The sequence below is a fragment of the Phodopus roborovskii genome, unplaced genomic scaffold, assembly GCF_943737965.1.
Source record: "Phodopus roborovskii unplaced genomic scaffold, PHOROB, whole genome shotgun sequence".
Taxonomy (NCBI): domain Eukaryota; kingdom Metazoa; phylum Chordata; class Mammalia; order Rodentia; family Cricetidae; genus Phodopus; species Phodopus roborovskii.
Genome location: NW_026126434.1, coordinates 29616806 through 29635220, shown reverse-complemented (window position 1 = coordinate 29635220; position 18415 = coordinate 29616806). Strand labels below are relative to the sequence as shown.

General features: G+C 55.9%; 1 protein-coding gene across 1 annotated transcript in view; it reads right to left on the bottom strand.

Moving 5' to 3' along the window:
- The window catches only part of Tnxb (tenascin XB), a 59199-nt gene that overhangs the window by 33359 nt on the left and 7425 nt on the right, over positions 1-18415 (bottom strand). Inside the window, exons 3-14 of the mRNA XM_051187290.1 lie at positions 16516-18345; positions 16039-16154; positions 10655-10811; positions 10296-10559; positions 8902-9603; positions 7226-7594; positions 6004-6297; positions 4332-4622; positions 3700-3990; positions 1970-2302; positions 1272-1595; positions 432-740 (exon numbers count right to left, since the gene is read on the bottom strand). Of these exons, the coding sequence (XP_051043247.1) occupies positions 432-740; positions 1272-1595; positions 1970-2302; positions 3700-3990; positions 4332-4622; positions 6004-6297; positions 7226-7594; positions 8902-9603; positions 10296-10559; positions 10655-10811; positions 16039-16154; positions 16516-18345 (5280 nt within the window). The remainder of the gene's footprint in view (positions 1-431; positions 741-1271; positions 1596-1969; positions 2303-3699; positions 3991-4331; positions 4623-6003; positions 6298-7225; positions 7595-8901; positions 9604-10295; positions 10560-10654; positions 10812-16038; positions 16155-16515; positions 18346-18415) is intronic.

Genomic DNA, 18415 nt, shown 5'->3' with positions numbered 1-18415 from the left:
GAATGAGACTTGGATGGGCACCCAGGATCTCTGAGAAGTTCTGAGACGTGTGTGCCTAGCCTCAGTGGAGAAGGGCAGGAACAGGGGGCGGTGACTGTGTTCAAATCACAGTAGGGTTGCAAAGAGGAGGGAAGGAAAAAACAAACAGAAAAGTGATGGGGAGGAGAGAGGAGAGGGATGGAAGCCAAAAGGGAGGCAGGATCAGGGGTGGAGTGCAGATAAGGAAGCCACCCAGGGTGGGCAGGTTCCAGCCTTGGGGAGACAAATGTTTGGGGCCTAGATTAGAGTTCATGAGTCTGAAGAGAGGCCTGTAGTCACGGGTGCAGAGACTGATGAGTGAGGGATGGTAGCCCCAGGCAAGGCTGGGACAAGGGTCTTGAGGAAGCACTGTGGGTCACGGGGGATGGGTACTGCCTGGCGCCCTCACTCACCTGTCATTGCCAACACAGAGAGGGGACCCACACGTCGTCTGCCATTTAGACCATAGAAATTCATCTTGTATTTTCTTGCAGGATCCAAATCAGGGATGGTGACCTCTCGCTGGTCTGCAGCCACAGGCACTTCCTGGGGCTGCCCATCCCTGTCCTTGTACTGGACCATGAAAGAATCAAACTGCCCCTCAGGGACCATCCATGAGAGGCTCACAGAATTGGGGGTTACACCGGTCACTGTCAGGTCCTCCAGGCGTGGTTCAAGCGGGGGCTCAATGGCAGGAGGGGTCTCTTCTTCTGGTTGTGAGTCTGAGACAGAATCGGCAGGGTCTGTTAGAAAAGGGTCCTAGGAGAGATGCATGAAAGACTGCACCAATCAGCAATGCCCACCTGCCAAGAAGATTCACCAGCAATCTGGCAAATTTGGCACCAGCAATATGACAAAGGCACTTTTGAACAAGCCTGATAACCCAAGTTCCATCCCAGAGCCCATGTAAAGGTGTAAGGACAGGACCAGACCCACAGAGATCTCCTTTTATCTCTGTTCATGCATACATGCACCATCACACACACACACACGCACACACACACGTCATACACAATAGCAACAACATGCATAAATATATGGTGTCACCAAATCCTTGCCTGCTGTCTGGCTAAGCATATGGAAAAAAGGTATCACAAAGCCGGTGGCAGCCCCAGTCCTTGGTGACTTGCCCTATCTAGACCTTCCCAAACAAACAAGGTACCATGACTGGTCAACAGCTAGACATCCCCCTGACCATGGGACATGAGGCTCAGAAATAAGAGGGAACAGAACCAGATCTGAGCCACACTCACCAGTCACGCCCACAGTGGACACAGGACCCACACGCCGACCCTCATGGAGTCCATACAGGTTCATCTTGTACTTGCGCCCAGGATCCAGGTCTCTCACGGTGGCCTCCCTCTCCTGGCCCCCGACACGCACCACCTGGGGCCGCCCATCACTGTCCTTGTACTGCACAGTGAAGGAGTCAAAGTCTCCCTGGGGGACAGTCCAGGAGAGGCTCAGGGAGGCTGGGGAGGATCCTGTCACAGTCAGCTCTCCCAGGAGTGGCTCCTCACGGGGCTCTGGGGCCTCTGTGCTGGGCTCTGTGGGGCTGGGTGTCTCTTCCTCTGTAGCTGAGAAGGGGACAGAGAGGTGAGCAGGGTTCCCGCAGGTGTCCTTGGCTTTAGAGGAGTAGCTATCAGTTCAGAGATGTCCCCCCTTGGGCTAGTGGCCCTGGTCAGCTGATAGCTGGCCAACATGCCTAAGCTCCTGGGTCAGCTGAGGGGACCTGGACAGCTCCAGTACATCAAAGGCCTCTGTGGCCCTGCTGACTAGGGAGACAGGCCAGTCCCAGGGGTGGGCACACAATAGTAAGCCATAGCTTCAGCCAAAACAGACCCGGGAGGCCGACCAATCCTTGGCTACTATTCCCCAGTCACTAGACTTGGAAGAACTGAAGGTTCTATTTACTGATGGATCCCACCCTGGACTCCCACAGTCCACTCACCCGTCACCCCGACAACAGACACGGGGCCCACACGCTGGCCACTGTGCATGCCATACAGGTTCATCTTGTACTTGTGGTCTGGCTCCAGGCCAGGGATGGTGACCTGGTCCTCATGTCCTGGCACCCGCACCACCTTGGGCTGCCCATCCCCGTTCCTGTACTGGATCAGGAAGTGGTCAAACTGTCCCTCGGGGACTGTCCAGGAGAGGCTCAGGGAGTCAGGGGTGGCATCTGTCACAGTCAGCTCTCCTAGGCGTGGCTTCTCGAGGGGCTGTGGGGCGTCTGTGCTGGGCTCTGGGGGGCTGGAGGGCTGGTCCACAATGTGTGGTGGAGCTGAGGAAGGGGAGCAGGGTCATGGGTGTTAGCAGTGACCCACCAATCAATGGGGGTAGCAAAGCACACCAGCATGTGTGTCCCTACATGAAGGCCTTGGCATCCAACACCCAGTTCCTGACCCATCCTTCTGAGGCAGCCTGCTCCTTCCCTACACAAAGCAGACCCTTCATCTCTAAGGAATGCATTGCTGAGGCAAGGCCACTGCCCAGAATGCAAGCAAGATGAGATGAGGTAGGTAGGCCTAGGAAGAGTCCTTCCTGGATGGCTTGGGATGCACAACTCCCAGGGCACACCCACCTGCGGTCCCCACACATCTGTACCTACTATCCCCTGCAGTAGGTCTTCACAGAGTTCCCTGGGGACACATGAAGAGCAGGAAGGGATGGGGAGGGAGCAGAGGAGAGGCAGATGGTGACAATGTTGTTGTATGGGGAAGTCAGGAGGGGCTGGGTGTCAAAGGTGGCTCTGCTACAGTACAGTTTGCACACAGGTATTCTGAGCCGGACTCAACTGCTCCTCTATTTATTTACTGGTTTTCAGGCAAAGTCTTACTGTGCAGCCCAGCCCATCCTGGGACTCAATAATCCTCTTGCCTCAGCCTTCTAGGTGCTGTGATTACAAGCAGGTCTTAACCCCACCTGGCTTGAACTTGCTGCTAGTGTATAACAGCATTATGGAGTGTCACCATCAAGGCCCCCACTTGGCAGAAAGGAAGCTGGGAATGATGAGATTAAGTGACTAGCCCAAGGTCCTATGGGCACTGATTTATGAAGTCAAGAGTGAGGGACAGGCAGCTGCCTCCAAAATCCCTACTCCCTAGCAGTGTTATCAGCAGCAGAAGGCAACCACGATGGATAGGAAGGGAGGGGCTGGAGACATGGAGGAACAGGATAAATAGATAAGACTTGGAGCCAGCCTGACTAGGGGTTGGGGAATGGAGGCTGAAAGGAGTCCTTCCCATGTGGAAAGAGGCTGGAGCAACATGGCATCCAGGGCCCTGGGATCTGCCACCCTTGCACAGAGCAGCCATGTGGTGAGGATGCAGGAGTGGATGGCAGAAGCCCAGCAGTGACAGCCAGGGACTGAGTCAGGCCCTGAATGAGTGCAGTGTAAGCGGCTGTGAACTGTGCGGCTGGAGGAGAGGAAGTCTGGGAAGGGCATGGAGTACAAGAGGGGTCTGGCTGTTCGGAATGGGGAAAATGAAGGTGGAAGAAGTGTGACAAGCTGAAGGCTGGGCAAGGGGTCCTGAGATGTGGGGACAGAAGAGCAGCTTGCAGGAACGAGGCAGAGACCTCAGCAGATGTGGAGTGAGGAGATGGCAGCTGGAGCTGGAGCAGGCTCTGCTTGAGGCCTGGGGCCAGCAGCGAAGGGAGACATGTGGGGTTCTGACTCACCCGTTTTGGCCACTACAGACACGGGCCCCACATGCTGCTTGCCACGAAGCCCGTAGAGGTTCATCTTATACTTCCTGTTGGACTCCAGGCCAGGGACAGTGACCTCATTCTCATCCCCCATGATGGGCACCGTCTGGGGCTGTCCCTGTGCATCCTTGTATTGGATCGCAAAGGAGTCGAAGGGACCCTGGGCCACGGTCCAGGACAAGCGCAGGGAGTCTGGGGTCACACCAGTCACCCTCAGTTCCCCCAGGAGGGGCTGCTCAGAGAAGCCATCTTTCTTCACTGGGGCTGTAGACAAGAAGAATGAACCAGGTACAGAAGCAGCAGCCTGGGATCGGGGTTCAGGTTTGGACCTGGGGATCACCATTCCATTAGAATGAGTGCTGAGACCCTGGGAAGCTGAGCACAGCCAGAGTATGACACACCTCCTGGGCTTTAGGGAGCACACTGAATGGGGTGGAAGGGGCCTAGCTGTGCTGGGGAAGCTGGCTGCCCCTCAGCCTGGGAGCAGCAGGGCCAGGGTGTTGGGATCAGCCATTTTGCTGGGAGGTTCAGCTGGTCCCTAGCTGAGGGTAAGCATGTGCAGAGCCAGAAAAGGGCACATGAGACCTTAGGTGGCCACCACTCACCGGTTGTGCCGTCAGCAGTGAGGGGCCCATACCGCTTCTTATTGGCAATCCCGAACAGAGTGAATCTGTACTTGTGACTGGGGTCCAGCGGGGAGACCACCACTGAACGCTCAGGCCCCTCCACTGGTACCACGAGGGGCCGTCCTTCCTTGTCTCTATACTGGACCATGAAGGAGTCAAACTGGCCCTCAGGAACAGTCCAGGAGAGGTGCAGTGAGTCCGGGGTAGGATCTGTTACCCACAGCTCTCCTAGGCGGGGTGGAGATCCTGGGCTGGGGTCACTCTGAAGCACTGGGAAGAGAGAGTGGGACCGAGAAGTCACAGGAGAAAGGAAGCCCCGTGCAGCTGCTCTCTGTACAAAGACACATGACAGAGGGACCAGGAGGACTAAAACCCAGCCAGCCCTCTGCCTTGCTGTGAGCTCTTTCAAGGGGCTGGACCTGATTACAGCCTAATGCACTAGTGTTACATTGACTATTCCCAGCCAAGGGGAAGAGGCTCTGAAAGGAGAGGGGGGAACCCAGCCAGCCCTTTCACATCTGTGCAGCCAGGGAAACCTCCCTGAGGCGGCCTCCATGCTTTCAACTTAACTTGTAGCTAGTTTCTCTTTCAAGAGAACATCCACTGGGTGCTTCAGTGTAGGAAGCACCCGCCCCCCCCCCCACCTGTTGCTGTCTGCCATGCCTGTCCCCATGCCTGGCTGTACCCACTTTCTGAGCGCATCTCTCTCCATTTCCGCTCTTTGCACTCTGTTCCCAGAGGATTCCAGAAATGTCTGTACCCCATCACCTCCAGTCCAGCTCTGCCCCCCACAAGGCAGTTTCTGGTGGCCTGGCCATCGCTAAGACCTGTGAGCACTGGAGAGCCCTAACTCTGTCCTGCGGACTCTGGCTGTGCCCTCCTCTCAGCATCTGGGACACAACCCTGGTACTCCTCTGCCTCAGCTCCCCTCACGTGCTCCCTGCTCCCCACAGCTACCAGGACTCAGAGTAACCCCGAGGCCCCTCCAGTCCCCACGGGGCACCTGTTTTGCCTCACTTAGGTGTCACTCAACGCTGCTGTAAGGACTGTGGCCCTTTAAGGACACACTGAGCTCACTGGCTCCAGAGACACACAGGAAGTATTTCTCTGAGTGTCCCACCCTATATTGCTCTCCACTGGCTGCTGCCTGAGGGACAGAAGTAGTTGATCCAGGGACCTGCGGGCTGGCCTGAGCCTCCAGGCTTTTCTCTTACACTAAGTCCCACAGTCACCATTCCAGGCCACCATCAGCCACACCAGCTGTTGACCGACTTCTCTATCATGCCCCTGTAGCAGACACTATGCTATTTGTAAGGTAGTTCATCATTTTACTCTTACATCCAGAGGCCTTGGGAGGTCCCTTAGGGCTCCCAAACGAGGCCTAAGCCATCCCACACAGCACACAGAATCCTAGAACTAAGCCCATTAGCACCTGCATGCCCTGCTCTCCAGCCAGAAGAGCGTTGCAGGTTCTCTGGGAGACCACCCCCTCTGCCTCACCTACCTCCTCACTTCCACTGTCCCCACACTTTCCCTTCAGGATTTAACACAGCTACGGCTATAGGTTGCTAGGGGCCATACACAATCTCCCTGGACCCGAAAGCTTCAACATGGTACAAAGTACAGGGCTGGGGTGCCTGCTGTCACTTACAGATCTTGGCTTCAGCCACCGAGGGGCCATGCCTCTTCTTGCCGATGAGCCCATACAGCATAAATTTGTACTTGCGCCCTCGTTCCAAGGATGTAACAGGTGCTGAGCGCTGGGGTCCCTCCACGGGTATCACCTGGGGCCCATCTTTGTCCTTGTACTGGATGACAAATGAGTCGAACTCCCCCTCTGGGACAGTCCAGTGCAGGAGCACGGAGTCAGAGGTCAGACTGGACACTGTCAGCTCACCCAGGCGTGGTAGGACCGATGGTTTCCCAGGCTGCTCCTCAGCCCTGTCTGGTGTTTGGGGACAAAGGCAAAACATGCTGGATCAACCATTCCCCTTCTCCCTGTCTCCTACCCTCTGCTCCGCCTCCCTCGCCCCATCCTGGATGCCTCCATCCCTGCCCCTCCTTGGAAGGAGACCTTTTATCCTAAGTGCCTAGCCTCTCTTTATGTCCCCACCCTGTACCCTAAAACTTTAAGGAGAGTTTTGTGTCCCTCATGGTATGGCTTGAGAGTCTCTAGATTCCCCACTGATGCTTCAGAGAAGTCTTCAGGCTCCCCAAACTCCTAAGCTGCTCTTTCCCTTGCTACCCCCTCCCAATTGCCTACTTGTTCTAGAACTGGACCACTCTAATCTCACAGGGAGAACCAAGGGGGTGTAAGGATTAGGCATCATCCCAGGCCTTGACCTTTCCCACCTGTCCCTGAAGTTATGGTGGCAATAGAACCCCCAAAGTGCGCGCACGCGCGAGCACACACACACACACACACACACACACACACACACACCAGAAGACTTTATCCCGGGGAGGGGGTAGATCTGGCCAGTGCAACCACAGGTACTGTTCCCAGGAGACAGTTCACCTGAGAGCCAGCGCTGGGACCAGAGCTCCATCTGCCTTGAACTCTACAGCCCTGGGCTGAGCAGAGGGACAGCCAAGAAGGGAGACATACATAGAGCAGGGTCTACTACAGCCTTCTGGATGGGTCACTACCCACCTCTGACTTTCCTCCAATGACATACTGTCCTTGTGATGCCCCCTCTTAACTGCCTTCCCTTCGAACTCTCAAAAGGTTCTCTCTGTTGCTTCCTCTTATTCTCCAGTCACACTCGCCCTTCACTGTTCTCTGAAACCCTGTCCGCCCTCTAGAGTCTTGAGATGGCCCCAGCTCCTCCCCCAGCCTCAGGACACCGCCCTGAGCACAGTCCAGAATGTACCCATAACGCCTTGGTAGGTGATGGGAACAGAGGGCTTGCCCCCAGGGGTGATCCCATGGAGGAACAGCCTGTAGGGGGCTCCGGGAGGGGGCAGGGGCACCAGAGCCTGATGGACGTCTCCTGGTAGCAGTTCTTCGTGTGCCCAAGGCCCCTCGGCCACCTGCATGCGCAGCTGGAAGTGGGTAAAAGTGTCAGGCTGGGCAGTCCAGGCCACACGGAGGCGCCCTGCCTTGTCTCTGCCCAGCACCTTCAACTCTCCCAGCGGGTAGTGCTCCAGGATCAGGATAGGGGCCTGGGCCCCTTGGGTCGTAGAGGGGCCCGAGGGAGGAGGCTCACCGGTAGCCTCCAAGAGGCCAGAGGGTAAGGACCCTGAGGAAGGGGCAGGGCGGGTAAGAAAAACAGGAGAGTTGGGTATGAGAGCAAGAAGGACACTGCAGTCCCCAGGTGTACCCTCAACCTCTGAGCTAGGTGCTTTCCCTCCCCTTCTCTCCTGAGCTGCTTCCCGGCCCTGTCTGGGGTTCAGGAGGCAATCGATACTTCTTCCCATACTTGGCCAATCCTCCAGCTCATCTGGAGAAGTCAGGCCTGGCTTAGGACAGGCAAAGACATAAACCCTGCCACCCCTCCCTGCCCACGAGCCTCCCCTACAGGTGGTATCCGCCTTCCATTAGTGCTGCAGTGAGAAGCCTGGAAGGAAGGGAGGGAGGAAGGGGACAGTGGTGTTAGGAAGAAAGGGTGTGGTGGGCAGTAAGGGAAAAGAGAGAGCGTGAGGGTGGACGTCCAGTTCCGGTGGCATCTGGGCCCTATGGAGGAAGAAGAGGTCCACCCCCACCCTGCAGCCACAAAGCCACTGATCCCTGGGCCAGGCATCAGTCCTGTGGGAGAGACCAGCTGGAGGGGAGCCAGGCCTGGGAAAGCAGTTCAGGAAGCCGTGGTTTCACCCCACACACCCCCACCATCCACACATGCTGCCTGATGGCTTTCAAGGCCACCCTCAAGCAGCTCTGTTGCATCCCTTCAAGGTCAAAGCCAAACTGTGGGAAATAACCACAGACCACAGGCTTCAGGCACCCTCACCACAGTGACTCAAAGTGGGAATCGATGGTTTCCAGCCCACCCACTGAAACTGCAGGGCAATTCCCTGAAAATGCCACAGTCTTCCACAGCCTGCACTGGGGGGGGGGGGGTGTCTAAGCTGCGGTCGCTATGATGCAGCCCTGAACAAAACTATAAACTTTCCAAAAATATTATGAGAAGGTGGTTTTGTAGTTTTAGGGTTTTCCCCCCAATAAGAGAAAAAAGAAAACTCAAGTGTAAGGTATGACCTTTGCAGACAACATTGTGTCACTATCTCAATATGTTGGACTTGCCTGGCAATAGCAGCATTGCCAAAGAGCTCAGGATCCCAGGTGTGAGCCAGGGAACCCCACAAACCACATCTGTTTGGCTTTAGCTATCCTCAAGAGAATGCCAGGACCCTGGGATGGGGTGGCTTTCTGTGGAAGTGTCCTACAGCCTGGGCCAGGTAGGCTAGGAGGGGAAGGGCATGGTGGTGTGGGGGGTGGGGAGGATTGAAGCCTAAGCGGTGAGACAGTGGGAGGGCTAAGTGGCTGCAATCTGGAAGGCAAGTGATGCTGGACAGGGGGTGGGCATTCCAGGGCCCCAGCCCACACTACCTGTGGTGGTGATGAAGGCGTAGGACTTGGATGTCTGCCCTGCCCGCACCCCATGGACCTCCACGTGGTAAGTAGTGCCAGGCCTGAGGTTGGGCAAGCCGACAGTACGTTCAGAGCCATCCACAGTGAGCTCCCCACTGGAGCCCTTGGCAGGTGGCAGTGGCCGCCAGCGCAACACCACACGCTCGAACTGGCCCCGGAGCCCGTCGAGGGACACGATCAATGCACCATCGGCTGCACTGCCCAGCACCTCTGGCTTCGGGTGACGCACTGTGGTCACCAGGTGTGCACCATCTGATGCTGGGTCCACGTCTCCCTGGTTCGACTCCCACTTCCTGGTGCTCTGGGTGGGACTAGCGGTGTGGTGGGGCTGACGTGGTTTGGGTGCAGGGTCACCCGTTGTCTGGTAGCGCTTCAGGAACTCATGAAGGTGGCGCGCCACCGATGTGTAAGTCTGGTTGGCACGCAGTGGGTAGCTGTGGGCACGCAGGTGACGCTCCAGGTCTTGTACTGTGCCGCGGAAGCGGCCCAATTCAGCCGTCAGGTTACCCCACGGCCTTCGGGGATGCTGGGACCGGGGATGCCACTCCTTCGCACTCCCCTCTGTGGGCTGCAAGGGCCGGGAGGGCCGTGGAGGCCGGGGAGGGGGGCTAGGGGGCGGGGCTGGGGGGTGCACCTCCGGGTAACGGTAGTGGCCTGGCGCTGCCGAGTGAGAAAGGGGGAGGGGACATCAGGTCAGTGCCAGCGTCCTTCACGAACCCCTGCTAGGGAGGAGGCCTCTTCCCTGAGCCCCAGCCCCACCTAGAAAGAGAAATTAGTGTCCCCGAGCCCCACCCATTCCTTTGCCCTCCAAGCCTGCCACTGTTGGTGCCCTAGAAGGAAAAGAAGCCAGCAGACCAGGCGTGTATCTGAGGGAGAGAACGGGAAAGGGAGATGATAATGTGAGCTACTCCGAAGTGGGTGTCGCCTTGTCCCAGGAAAAAGAAAGATCCGGCTGGATATCTGTTAAGAAACCTTGAGGGCTGGTGGAAAATGACCCCAGACACCCCCAGTCCCAAAGTCAGCAGGACGGCGACCTGTGACCTGCTTAGCTCTAGTCTCCACAAGATCAAACTGCCCACTGCCCATGTACCTAAGTTAGTACAAAAGCCACCCTCCAAGGTAGTTCACAGCATCTTCTGAACTCTGCTTGCTTCCCAGGGGCAGTCCCTCCCACAGTCTATAGGACCCCAGGCACCTAAGAGCCATCTCCCCAGGGTCACTAGAACAGAGCACGGCTGTGGCAGGTGTGCTAGGATTGCCACAGCCTTCTGTGACCCTCCAGCATGAGCCCTGGAGGAGAGGGATCCCAGCCATGAAAACCAGGCTCTACCTTAACACCGGGAATGCCATACCTGTGTTCGCCCTGATAGAAGCCGGGTAGCTGACTGCACGGCCTCGTTCTGCAGTGACGGTCACCACATACTCCACGCCAGGCATCAGGTCGGTTAGCTGAGTCCTGTCTGCCTCAGGGGGTACTTCCAGCCGCACCCTTTGGTTGCCAGCACTGACATAGGACACCACAAATCGGTCCACCTCAGCCTGGGGGCGCAGCCAGCTGAGATCCAGTGTGGTTGGAGTCACAGCTACCACTCGGAGGTCCTGAGGTCCATCAATCACTGGCAGGGTTAGACAGGAGATGGTTCAGTAGTGAACTCACTTTGCTCTGCCTGTCAAATCCAGATGTCTGGCCCCCACAGCCCCCAGCTCTCACTGGTAGTGATGGTCTTAGAGGCAGGAGGACCCCAGCTGGTCCCTCGTAGAGCACGGACAGTGACCTGGTAGTCCTGACCAGGGGCCAGTCCTCTCTGGTCATAGGCTGAGGCAGAGCTGGGCACCCGAGCTGTGAATGGTGGACTCGCCCCCTCAGTCTGCAAGAGAGCACCAGATGCATCAGAACGGGACTCTCCCTTGCTCCCCCCGTTCTTCTTTCTAACAGTTCCAAACAGTGTCAACACAGGACTGTGTGGGCCTTGGCCCCACAGTAGCTGGGGAGCATGGCCAGGAACCGCAAGATGCCTAGCGCCTTACTCTGACCTGTGGGTCTTCCCTGTGGTTTGTGTCTGTCAGTGCACTTAACCATCTTTGAGGAAACCAGCCTCAGAAAGACAACGTCCTGACAGGGTGCACACCAGGAAACCAGGAGGACTGGCAGGGTGGTTTACTGTTCCTGTAGAGGGATCTAAATCCAGGTCCCAGCACCCATGTGGGGCAGCTCACAACTATCTGTAACTCTAGCTCCAAGGGATCCAACCTCTGTCCTCCTCAGGCCCCTGCAACTCATGTTCATATACCCACACACAAACATACCAGACACATGATTATACATAAAATAATTTTCTTAAGAAAGCTGGGGGCTGAGCAAGGTATGGTGGCATAAACAAGGCATGGTGGCTCACACCTTTAATCTTAGCAATCGGAAGGCAGAGGCAAGTGGATCTCTGAGTTTGAGGCCAGCCTGGTCTACAGAGTGAGTTTAGGAAAGCCAGGGCTACACAGAGAAATCCTGTCTCAAAAAATAAACAAGGAAGAAAGAAAGGAAGGAAGGAAGGAAGGAAGGAAGGAAGGAAGGAAGAAAGCTAGGGCTGGAGAAAGAGCGCTACAGTTAAAAACACTTGCCGCTTTTGCAGAAGACCAGAGTTGAGTTCCCAGCACCCACATGAAGTGGCTCATAACTGCCCATAACTCCAGCACCAGAAGATCTGACGCCCTCTCCTTCTTAAATACCTGAACACACATGTGCATACACATACGTACAGAAATCTTTTTTATTTTGTTTTGTTGGGACAAAGTTTCTTTGTGTAGCCCTGGTTGTCCTGGAACTCACTCTGTAGACCAGGCTGGCCTGGAACTCAGAGATCAGCCTGCCTCTGCCTCCTGAGTGCTGGGATTGAAGGCATATGATACCCAGTAATAAATCTTTACAAACATAAGAAATCAGAGAGGCTTGAGAGCAAGCGATGAGTCCCCAGGTTGCCCTCTCATGTGCAATCCCCCTCATCTGCCAGAATTCTGCCTGACCCAGGTTCCCTCTAGTTCCCTGGTGACCCTGGCTACCTACACAAGTTCTTTCAGAATAGGCAAGGCAGAGCATGGATGTCCTGCACAAGCCCCCTCTTCTTTCCCAAATCTACTTAGCTGGCCCTGGGGTAGCACTGACTCTGTGTGACTGGGTGTCCCTTTAGACATTTTTCTTGTCCCTTCAGCAGCCTTATACACCCATTAAAGAAAGGCCTACCTGCTCAACATTCTAATAGTACATTTCCTGAGCACTGTTTACACCTACCATTGTGCTGTGTGTTGAAAACTCAAAAAATAAGATATCATCCCTGTCCCAGGGTTGGGTGTAACCTAGTAACCAAATGTAGACCTCTCCCTCCCCAGTCTCTATGTGTGATAAATAGCCATGAGGGAAAACAAAACAAAACAAAACAAAACAAAACAAAACCCTTTGGGTGTGTGTTTCAGATCTTGAGATTTTGTAGAGTGGCCCTTCAGGTTCCTAGAGTGACAGCTGCTGGGGGGGGGTTGGGGGGATGGGGGTGGGAGGGCTGGGCATCTGTGAATGTTCTAACAGCCCTACACTGAGTGGAGCTGCCTTGCAAAGACAGGCTCTGGAGACATCCTGTACCGCTTAGCCATGTTGGCCATGGTAGGGACACCTTCATTCAGCCAAATGGGATTGGAAAATTTGAAAGATACTGTCCTAAACCAAAAAACATAGTAAATACCAAAGTAAAAAACCAGATGAGAAGCCACGTGGCAATTTTTGGGTGAGGATGAACTAAACTGTGTCACTATTTTCTGGGTGGAAAGGTTCCCCTGGGTACAGAGATTCCTGCCCTCCTCCTACAGTCCCAGCTTAGAGTGGCTTTCACCCAGCACATGTGACACCCTCACACCTCCCAGGATCCACCTGCCCATAGTGCACCCCCATTCTGCCTCTCCTTCTAGTAAATGCCCCAATGTCTAGATCTTTCATCAAAGCAAACACATCCCGAATTCTTCTTTCTTTGGATCAACATGTCTCTTGGTTCCTCCCTGAAGTCCCCATGCCAGCCTCACCCACGCTGCCCAGCCCCATCTCTCAGATCTGAGGCCGGCTTTCTGGCCAGATATTGGCAGTTGGCACTGCTCCCTGGTAAGGCTTGGCTCCCTTGCTGATTGTTGTGCTGACTGTTGATTCTCAGCCTCAGGGCTCTACAGAGAAAGTCTGGCTTGGGTGATCCCTGGAGATGACCTAGCTCCCATCCCTTTCACTCCAAAACACCCAAGAAAACGTTTTCTGAGGTCCAGGGATGCCCGGCATGCACTTGACGCACTCTTCTTCCAGGCTGCAGAGAGCACTCCAACAAACAATGCCTAACTGCCTTTGATTAGCGTTCAGGTTCCTTAGGTTACACTCTCTCAAATCTCGTAGAAGTGGGAGAGTCCTGGGGCTTGCGGCCATGAGCATGAACTAAAGCTTATGTCCCAGTGGGTCCCTGGTACTGCCACACTCACACACCTCTCATTTAGATCCTGCGATGGTGGCAGCAGCTCATGGGAGAGCAACTTCAGCAAGCTCCCTGCTGACACCAGGTTCTGGAACAATGAACACACTTTGAGAACCACTGAGTCACAGTGACAGCCCACACACACAGGAGGGGAGGGGGAGTCTTGCGTTCTGAAAATTGAGTGTGCCCTTGGCTGGGAATAGCAGTCAAGTTCTAAGAGAAAAGTGTCTTTTGGGGGGGGGGGCACCAGGAACAAGGGAGAGACAGGCTGCTTTGAGGAGGACGGAGGGGTGACACTGGACTGACAAATAGGCTCCATGTCAGCTGATGGACAGAGCATGGCAAGGCAAAAGGTTCAGGCCCAAGAGTCCCCACAAGCTGGGCGTTGGTGGCTCACACCTTTAGTCCCAGCTCTTGGGAGCCAGAGGCAGGCAGATCTCTGTGAGTTCGAGGCCAGCCTGGTCTATAGAGCGAGTTCCAGGACAGGTTCCAAAGCCACACAGAGAAACCCTGTCTTGAAAAGGTCTGAGGGCTGAGTGTTGACCATGTGTCTAATACCATCCTTGTCCTGGGTTTGGGTATACCCTAGTAACCAAATGTAGACCTCTCCTCCCCCAACCAGTCTCTATGTGTGGTAGCCATGAGGAAAAAAAACCAAACCCTTTGGGTGTGTGTTTTCTGACGGGATGTAGGGTGGCCCTTCAGGCTCCTAGTATGACAGCTGCTGGGAAGGTGGGAGGACTGGACATCTGTGAGTATAGCTTCACATACAGCCTCACGCATGACCTGGAAGAGTCCCATGCCCAGAGCAAAGGTGAGGGGCTGAGAGCCAGGCCTATAGCAGACCAGCTTAACCCACCCTGCTCAGAGCAGAAGCTAAGCAAAAGCCGCACCCCTCGACAACACCCAGAGATGCGCCTGTATGTGTTTGGAGACAGCACTGCCTGAAGGTCTTTCTTATCTCAGATGTTTATTTTATTTATTTTATTTCTCCTCCCCTGAAGGTTCATAGGAAAATTCCTTCTAAAAGTCCCACCCTCCAGATTAGAGCTATGTAAATAATGTACACTTCATAAAATGTTAGCGCGCTGGTTTTACTGTCAGGCAGCCAACTATCATTTTTCTCTTCTCTAGTTGCCAAATTCTTGTCTCCTGATTAAATTATTTTTATATAAATTCAGAGAGGAGAAGGGGGGCTACCTTGGTTATGCACAATGCACAAGTGCTTGGGGTACGGCTGGAGGAGACCTTCCTGTAGGGCCTGCCCTGGGGTGAGGATGACAGCCAGCACCTTGGCACGTCCCTCCCTGTTCCAGTGCCTTCTGAGGCTTTAGGGCCAGGGACTATGCTTGTGTAGAGTTTCCCCTGGACACAAGTATGGCCTTGCCCACCATTTGTGGGATGGTGTGGGAAAGGTCAGATGACTGAGACGTGAAGTATCCGTGTTCCCCGAGTCGGATCTGTGTAGACAGCAGTCCCTAAGGAGGGGCCGAAGGCTTTGTCCTCACTGTGCTCCCAAATGTTTTAGGGACAAGTTAGGGGCAGAGAAAGAATGCTTGCTGAAGTACTGATGACAGGAGCTGGGAAAACAAACTCATGGACTCAGAATTATTGTGAAGGCCCAGACAGCTTGGCCTAAACCAATAAAGATAACATTGAACAGAGCCTAAGGCAAAGGCTATATATAGACTAGAAGCTGAGGCAGTGAGGCTGCCTTCCATCTTCCTTCCCGGCCTCCCTGCCTCCATTCTCTTCTTCCCTTGTGCTCATTTATCTGTAACCTCTTTCTTTCTTCCTTTCTTCCTCTCTCTCTCTTTCTTTCTAGACAGGGTTTCTTGGTTTCTTTGTGTAGCCTTGCATGTCTTGGAATTTAGCTTTGTCAGACCAGGCTGACTTCAGACTCACAGGGATCTGCCTACCTCTGCCTCCCAGGTGCTGGGATTAAAGGTGTGCACCACCACTACTGCCTGGAGTGTTTATCTACACTTTCCAAGGGTTTTGCTCTGGGCCTCTGTGAGGTTTGCAATAAAAAGACACTTAAACACATATAAACAAAACCACTGACAGTCTGTGTGACTACAGGTTAATATATAGCAACCCTGAGAAAATGTCAGTGGGCCCAGGCTGGCAGTGGGTCTCCCTATTTTGGGAAGCCTGTACAAAAAGGCAGGAAGCATAGAAAATTGAAGAATCTGAAAACAAAGCATTAGGGAAAGAAGGAAGAGGCCAATAGTTTGCCTGAGAATGAGGTGACAGCTGAGCACTCTGAGTACAGAACATAAGGAGACCACCATGTATCCCACCCAGATGCTGGTCCCCAGCCAATGCAAACTGGTGTGTGGAATGGGGAGACTTGGACTCAGCAACAGCAATGGCCACTGCACTAAGCAGCCATGAGTAGTGACCTCACCATTATCATCAATAACCTAGTTGCTCTAGACCAATGTTGAATCCTCCATGCCAAGCTGGGGCTGGGTAGGAAGGCATTTAGAGCAGATTGGGACACCAGCCATCTGTAGTCTCACAAGTGTGACTTCCTGTGTGACATGAGCTCCACAGCCCCTTATGCTGCCCAGCCAGCCTCCCCCTTACTTCCTCTCACCATGGGGATGAACTGGATTTCATAGGCATCCACAGGACCAGGGGCCCGGGTCCACTCTGTCCGGACAGTCGTCTCCTCCAGAAGGTGCATCCTCATGTTCTGGATGGCTGGTACCTCTGCCCACAACGGAGGGAAAGCTGATTAGCCCGGGTCACTCAGGGCGGCAGAGGGGCATGTCTTTGTTTCCACTGCCCAAACTCAAGTTGGAGGACACTGGAAAAGGCCCCAAAAGGGCGGGGGCATCTCTCAACTTCCCCCGTGTCCTGAACATAGAAACACTTTAAAGACAACCCTCTGCCCAGAGGTCTAAAGATCAGGCTTCCCACAGACGGATGGGGTCCTACTGACTGATCTCCCCCCACCCCCACTCCACAAGGACCGGTTCCTCCATTCTTTCTCTAAGCCCCTAGGCCTCAGGTTTCTTCTGCCAGAATCCCTGTTCCTGTCCTAGAATATGGGAGAGGGCGCCTGGCTCACCTTCCCCGCAGTCGTCCCCAGCATAGCCATCTTGGCAGACGCATCTGCCCTGGAGACATTCTCCCCTGCCACGACAGTCACCCGGGCATGTCTGGATAGCACAGTCTGGGCCTCGGAAGCCCTCAACACACACACATTGGCCTGCATGGCACAGTTCCCGGGGCCCACAGCCCCCTGGGCAGGCGCTGGCAGGAGACTCTTCTTGCCCACAGTCCTCACCGCTGTACCCTGCATAGCACAGGCACACTCCCTGCACACAGCGCCCACGGCCACGACAATCTGCTGGGCATGTGCGAGTGCTACAGGCAGGGCCAGTGAAGCCTGGATCGCACACACAGCGCCCGTCCTCACAGCGGCCGCGCCGGTTGCAGTCGGCCGGGCAGGTGCGGATACTGCAGTCTTCACCGGCGTAGCCCGCGTGGCAGACGCACAAGCCATCCTGGCACACTCCGTGCTGGCTGCAGTCGCGCGGGCACCGTCTCACACCACAGTCCTCGCCCGTGTAGCCATCGTCGCACACGCAGAGCCCGTCCAGGCACCGGCCGCGGCCTCTGCAGCCGCTGGGACAGCTGCGTGTGCTGCAGTCGTCACCTGAGTAGCCTGCTTCACAAACGCACACACCGTCCTGGCAGTGGCCGTGTCCGCGGCAATCCCCAGGGCACCGACGGCTCCCGCAGTCCTCGCCAGTGAAGCCCACATTGCACACGCAGCGGCCATCCACGCAGCGGCCGCGCCCGCGACAGTCACCAGGACAGGCGCGCGTGCCGCAGTCCCGGCCTGTGTACCCGGACCAGCACACGCAGCGACCATTCTCGCAGCTTCCCCGGCCGCGACAGTCCCCGGGACAACTACGCACCCCGCAGTCCTCGCCGCTGTAGCCCGCGTGGCACACGCACACGCCATCCTCGCAGCGCCCTCGGCCCCTGCAGTCCCGTGGGCAGGCGCGCGCACTGCAGTCCGCCCCTGTATACCCGGGCCAACACACGCAGCGGCCGTCCTCGCAGCGGCCCCTTTGGTTACAGTCCCCGGGGCAGCTCCTCACGCCGCAGTCGTCGCCGCTGTATCCTGCGTCACAGATGCATTCCCCGTCCTCGCAGCGGCCACGGCCACGGCAGTCACGCGGGCATGTCCGCGTGCTACAGTCTTCGCCGGAGTACCCGGGCCAGCACACGCAGCGGCCGTCCACGCAGCGCCCTCCCTCACCACAGTCCCATGGGCAGCTCCTCACGCTGCAGTCTTCACCGCTGTAGCCAGGGTCACACACACAGCGGCCGTCCTCACAGCGGCCTCTCTGGCTGCAGCCCCGAGGACAGCTTCGCACCCCACAGTCCTCGCCAGAGTAGCCGGGGTTGCACACACAGCGTCCGTTCTCGCATCGGCCCTTCTGGCTGCAGCCTCGGGGACAGCTTCGCACCCCGCAGTCCTCACCAGAGTAGCCGGGGTCACACACGCAATGTCCTTCCTCGCAGCGTCCTCTCTGATTGCAGTTTCGAGGGCAGGAGCGCTGGCTGCAGTCTGGGCCTGAGAAGCCAGTGCGACACATGCACACACCCTGCACGCAGCGCCCGCGCCCCTGACAATCTCCGGGGCAAGAGGGCCAGCCGCAACTGGGGCCGCTGTACCCGGGGAAGCACACGCAGCGTCCTCGAACACAGCGACCCTGGTCGTTGCAGTCATCTGGACAGGCTGAGGGTGGGGACGAGGTGGGTTTCTTAGTGTCCGTAGGTTCTGAGCAGGTGGGTCCACCCCAGCCGGGCTCGCAGGAACAGGCACAGCGGCTCAGGTCAAAGACACCATGGAGGCTGCAGAGGCTGCGCACATCGGTCTGGCCTGGTGCGGGAGGAAGCAAGACCCAGCCAGTGTTAGTGCCTATGGCTAGCCCGAGACTCAAAAGGTCATT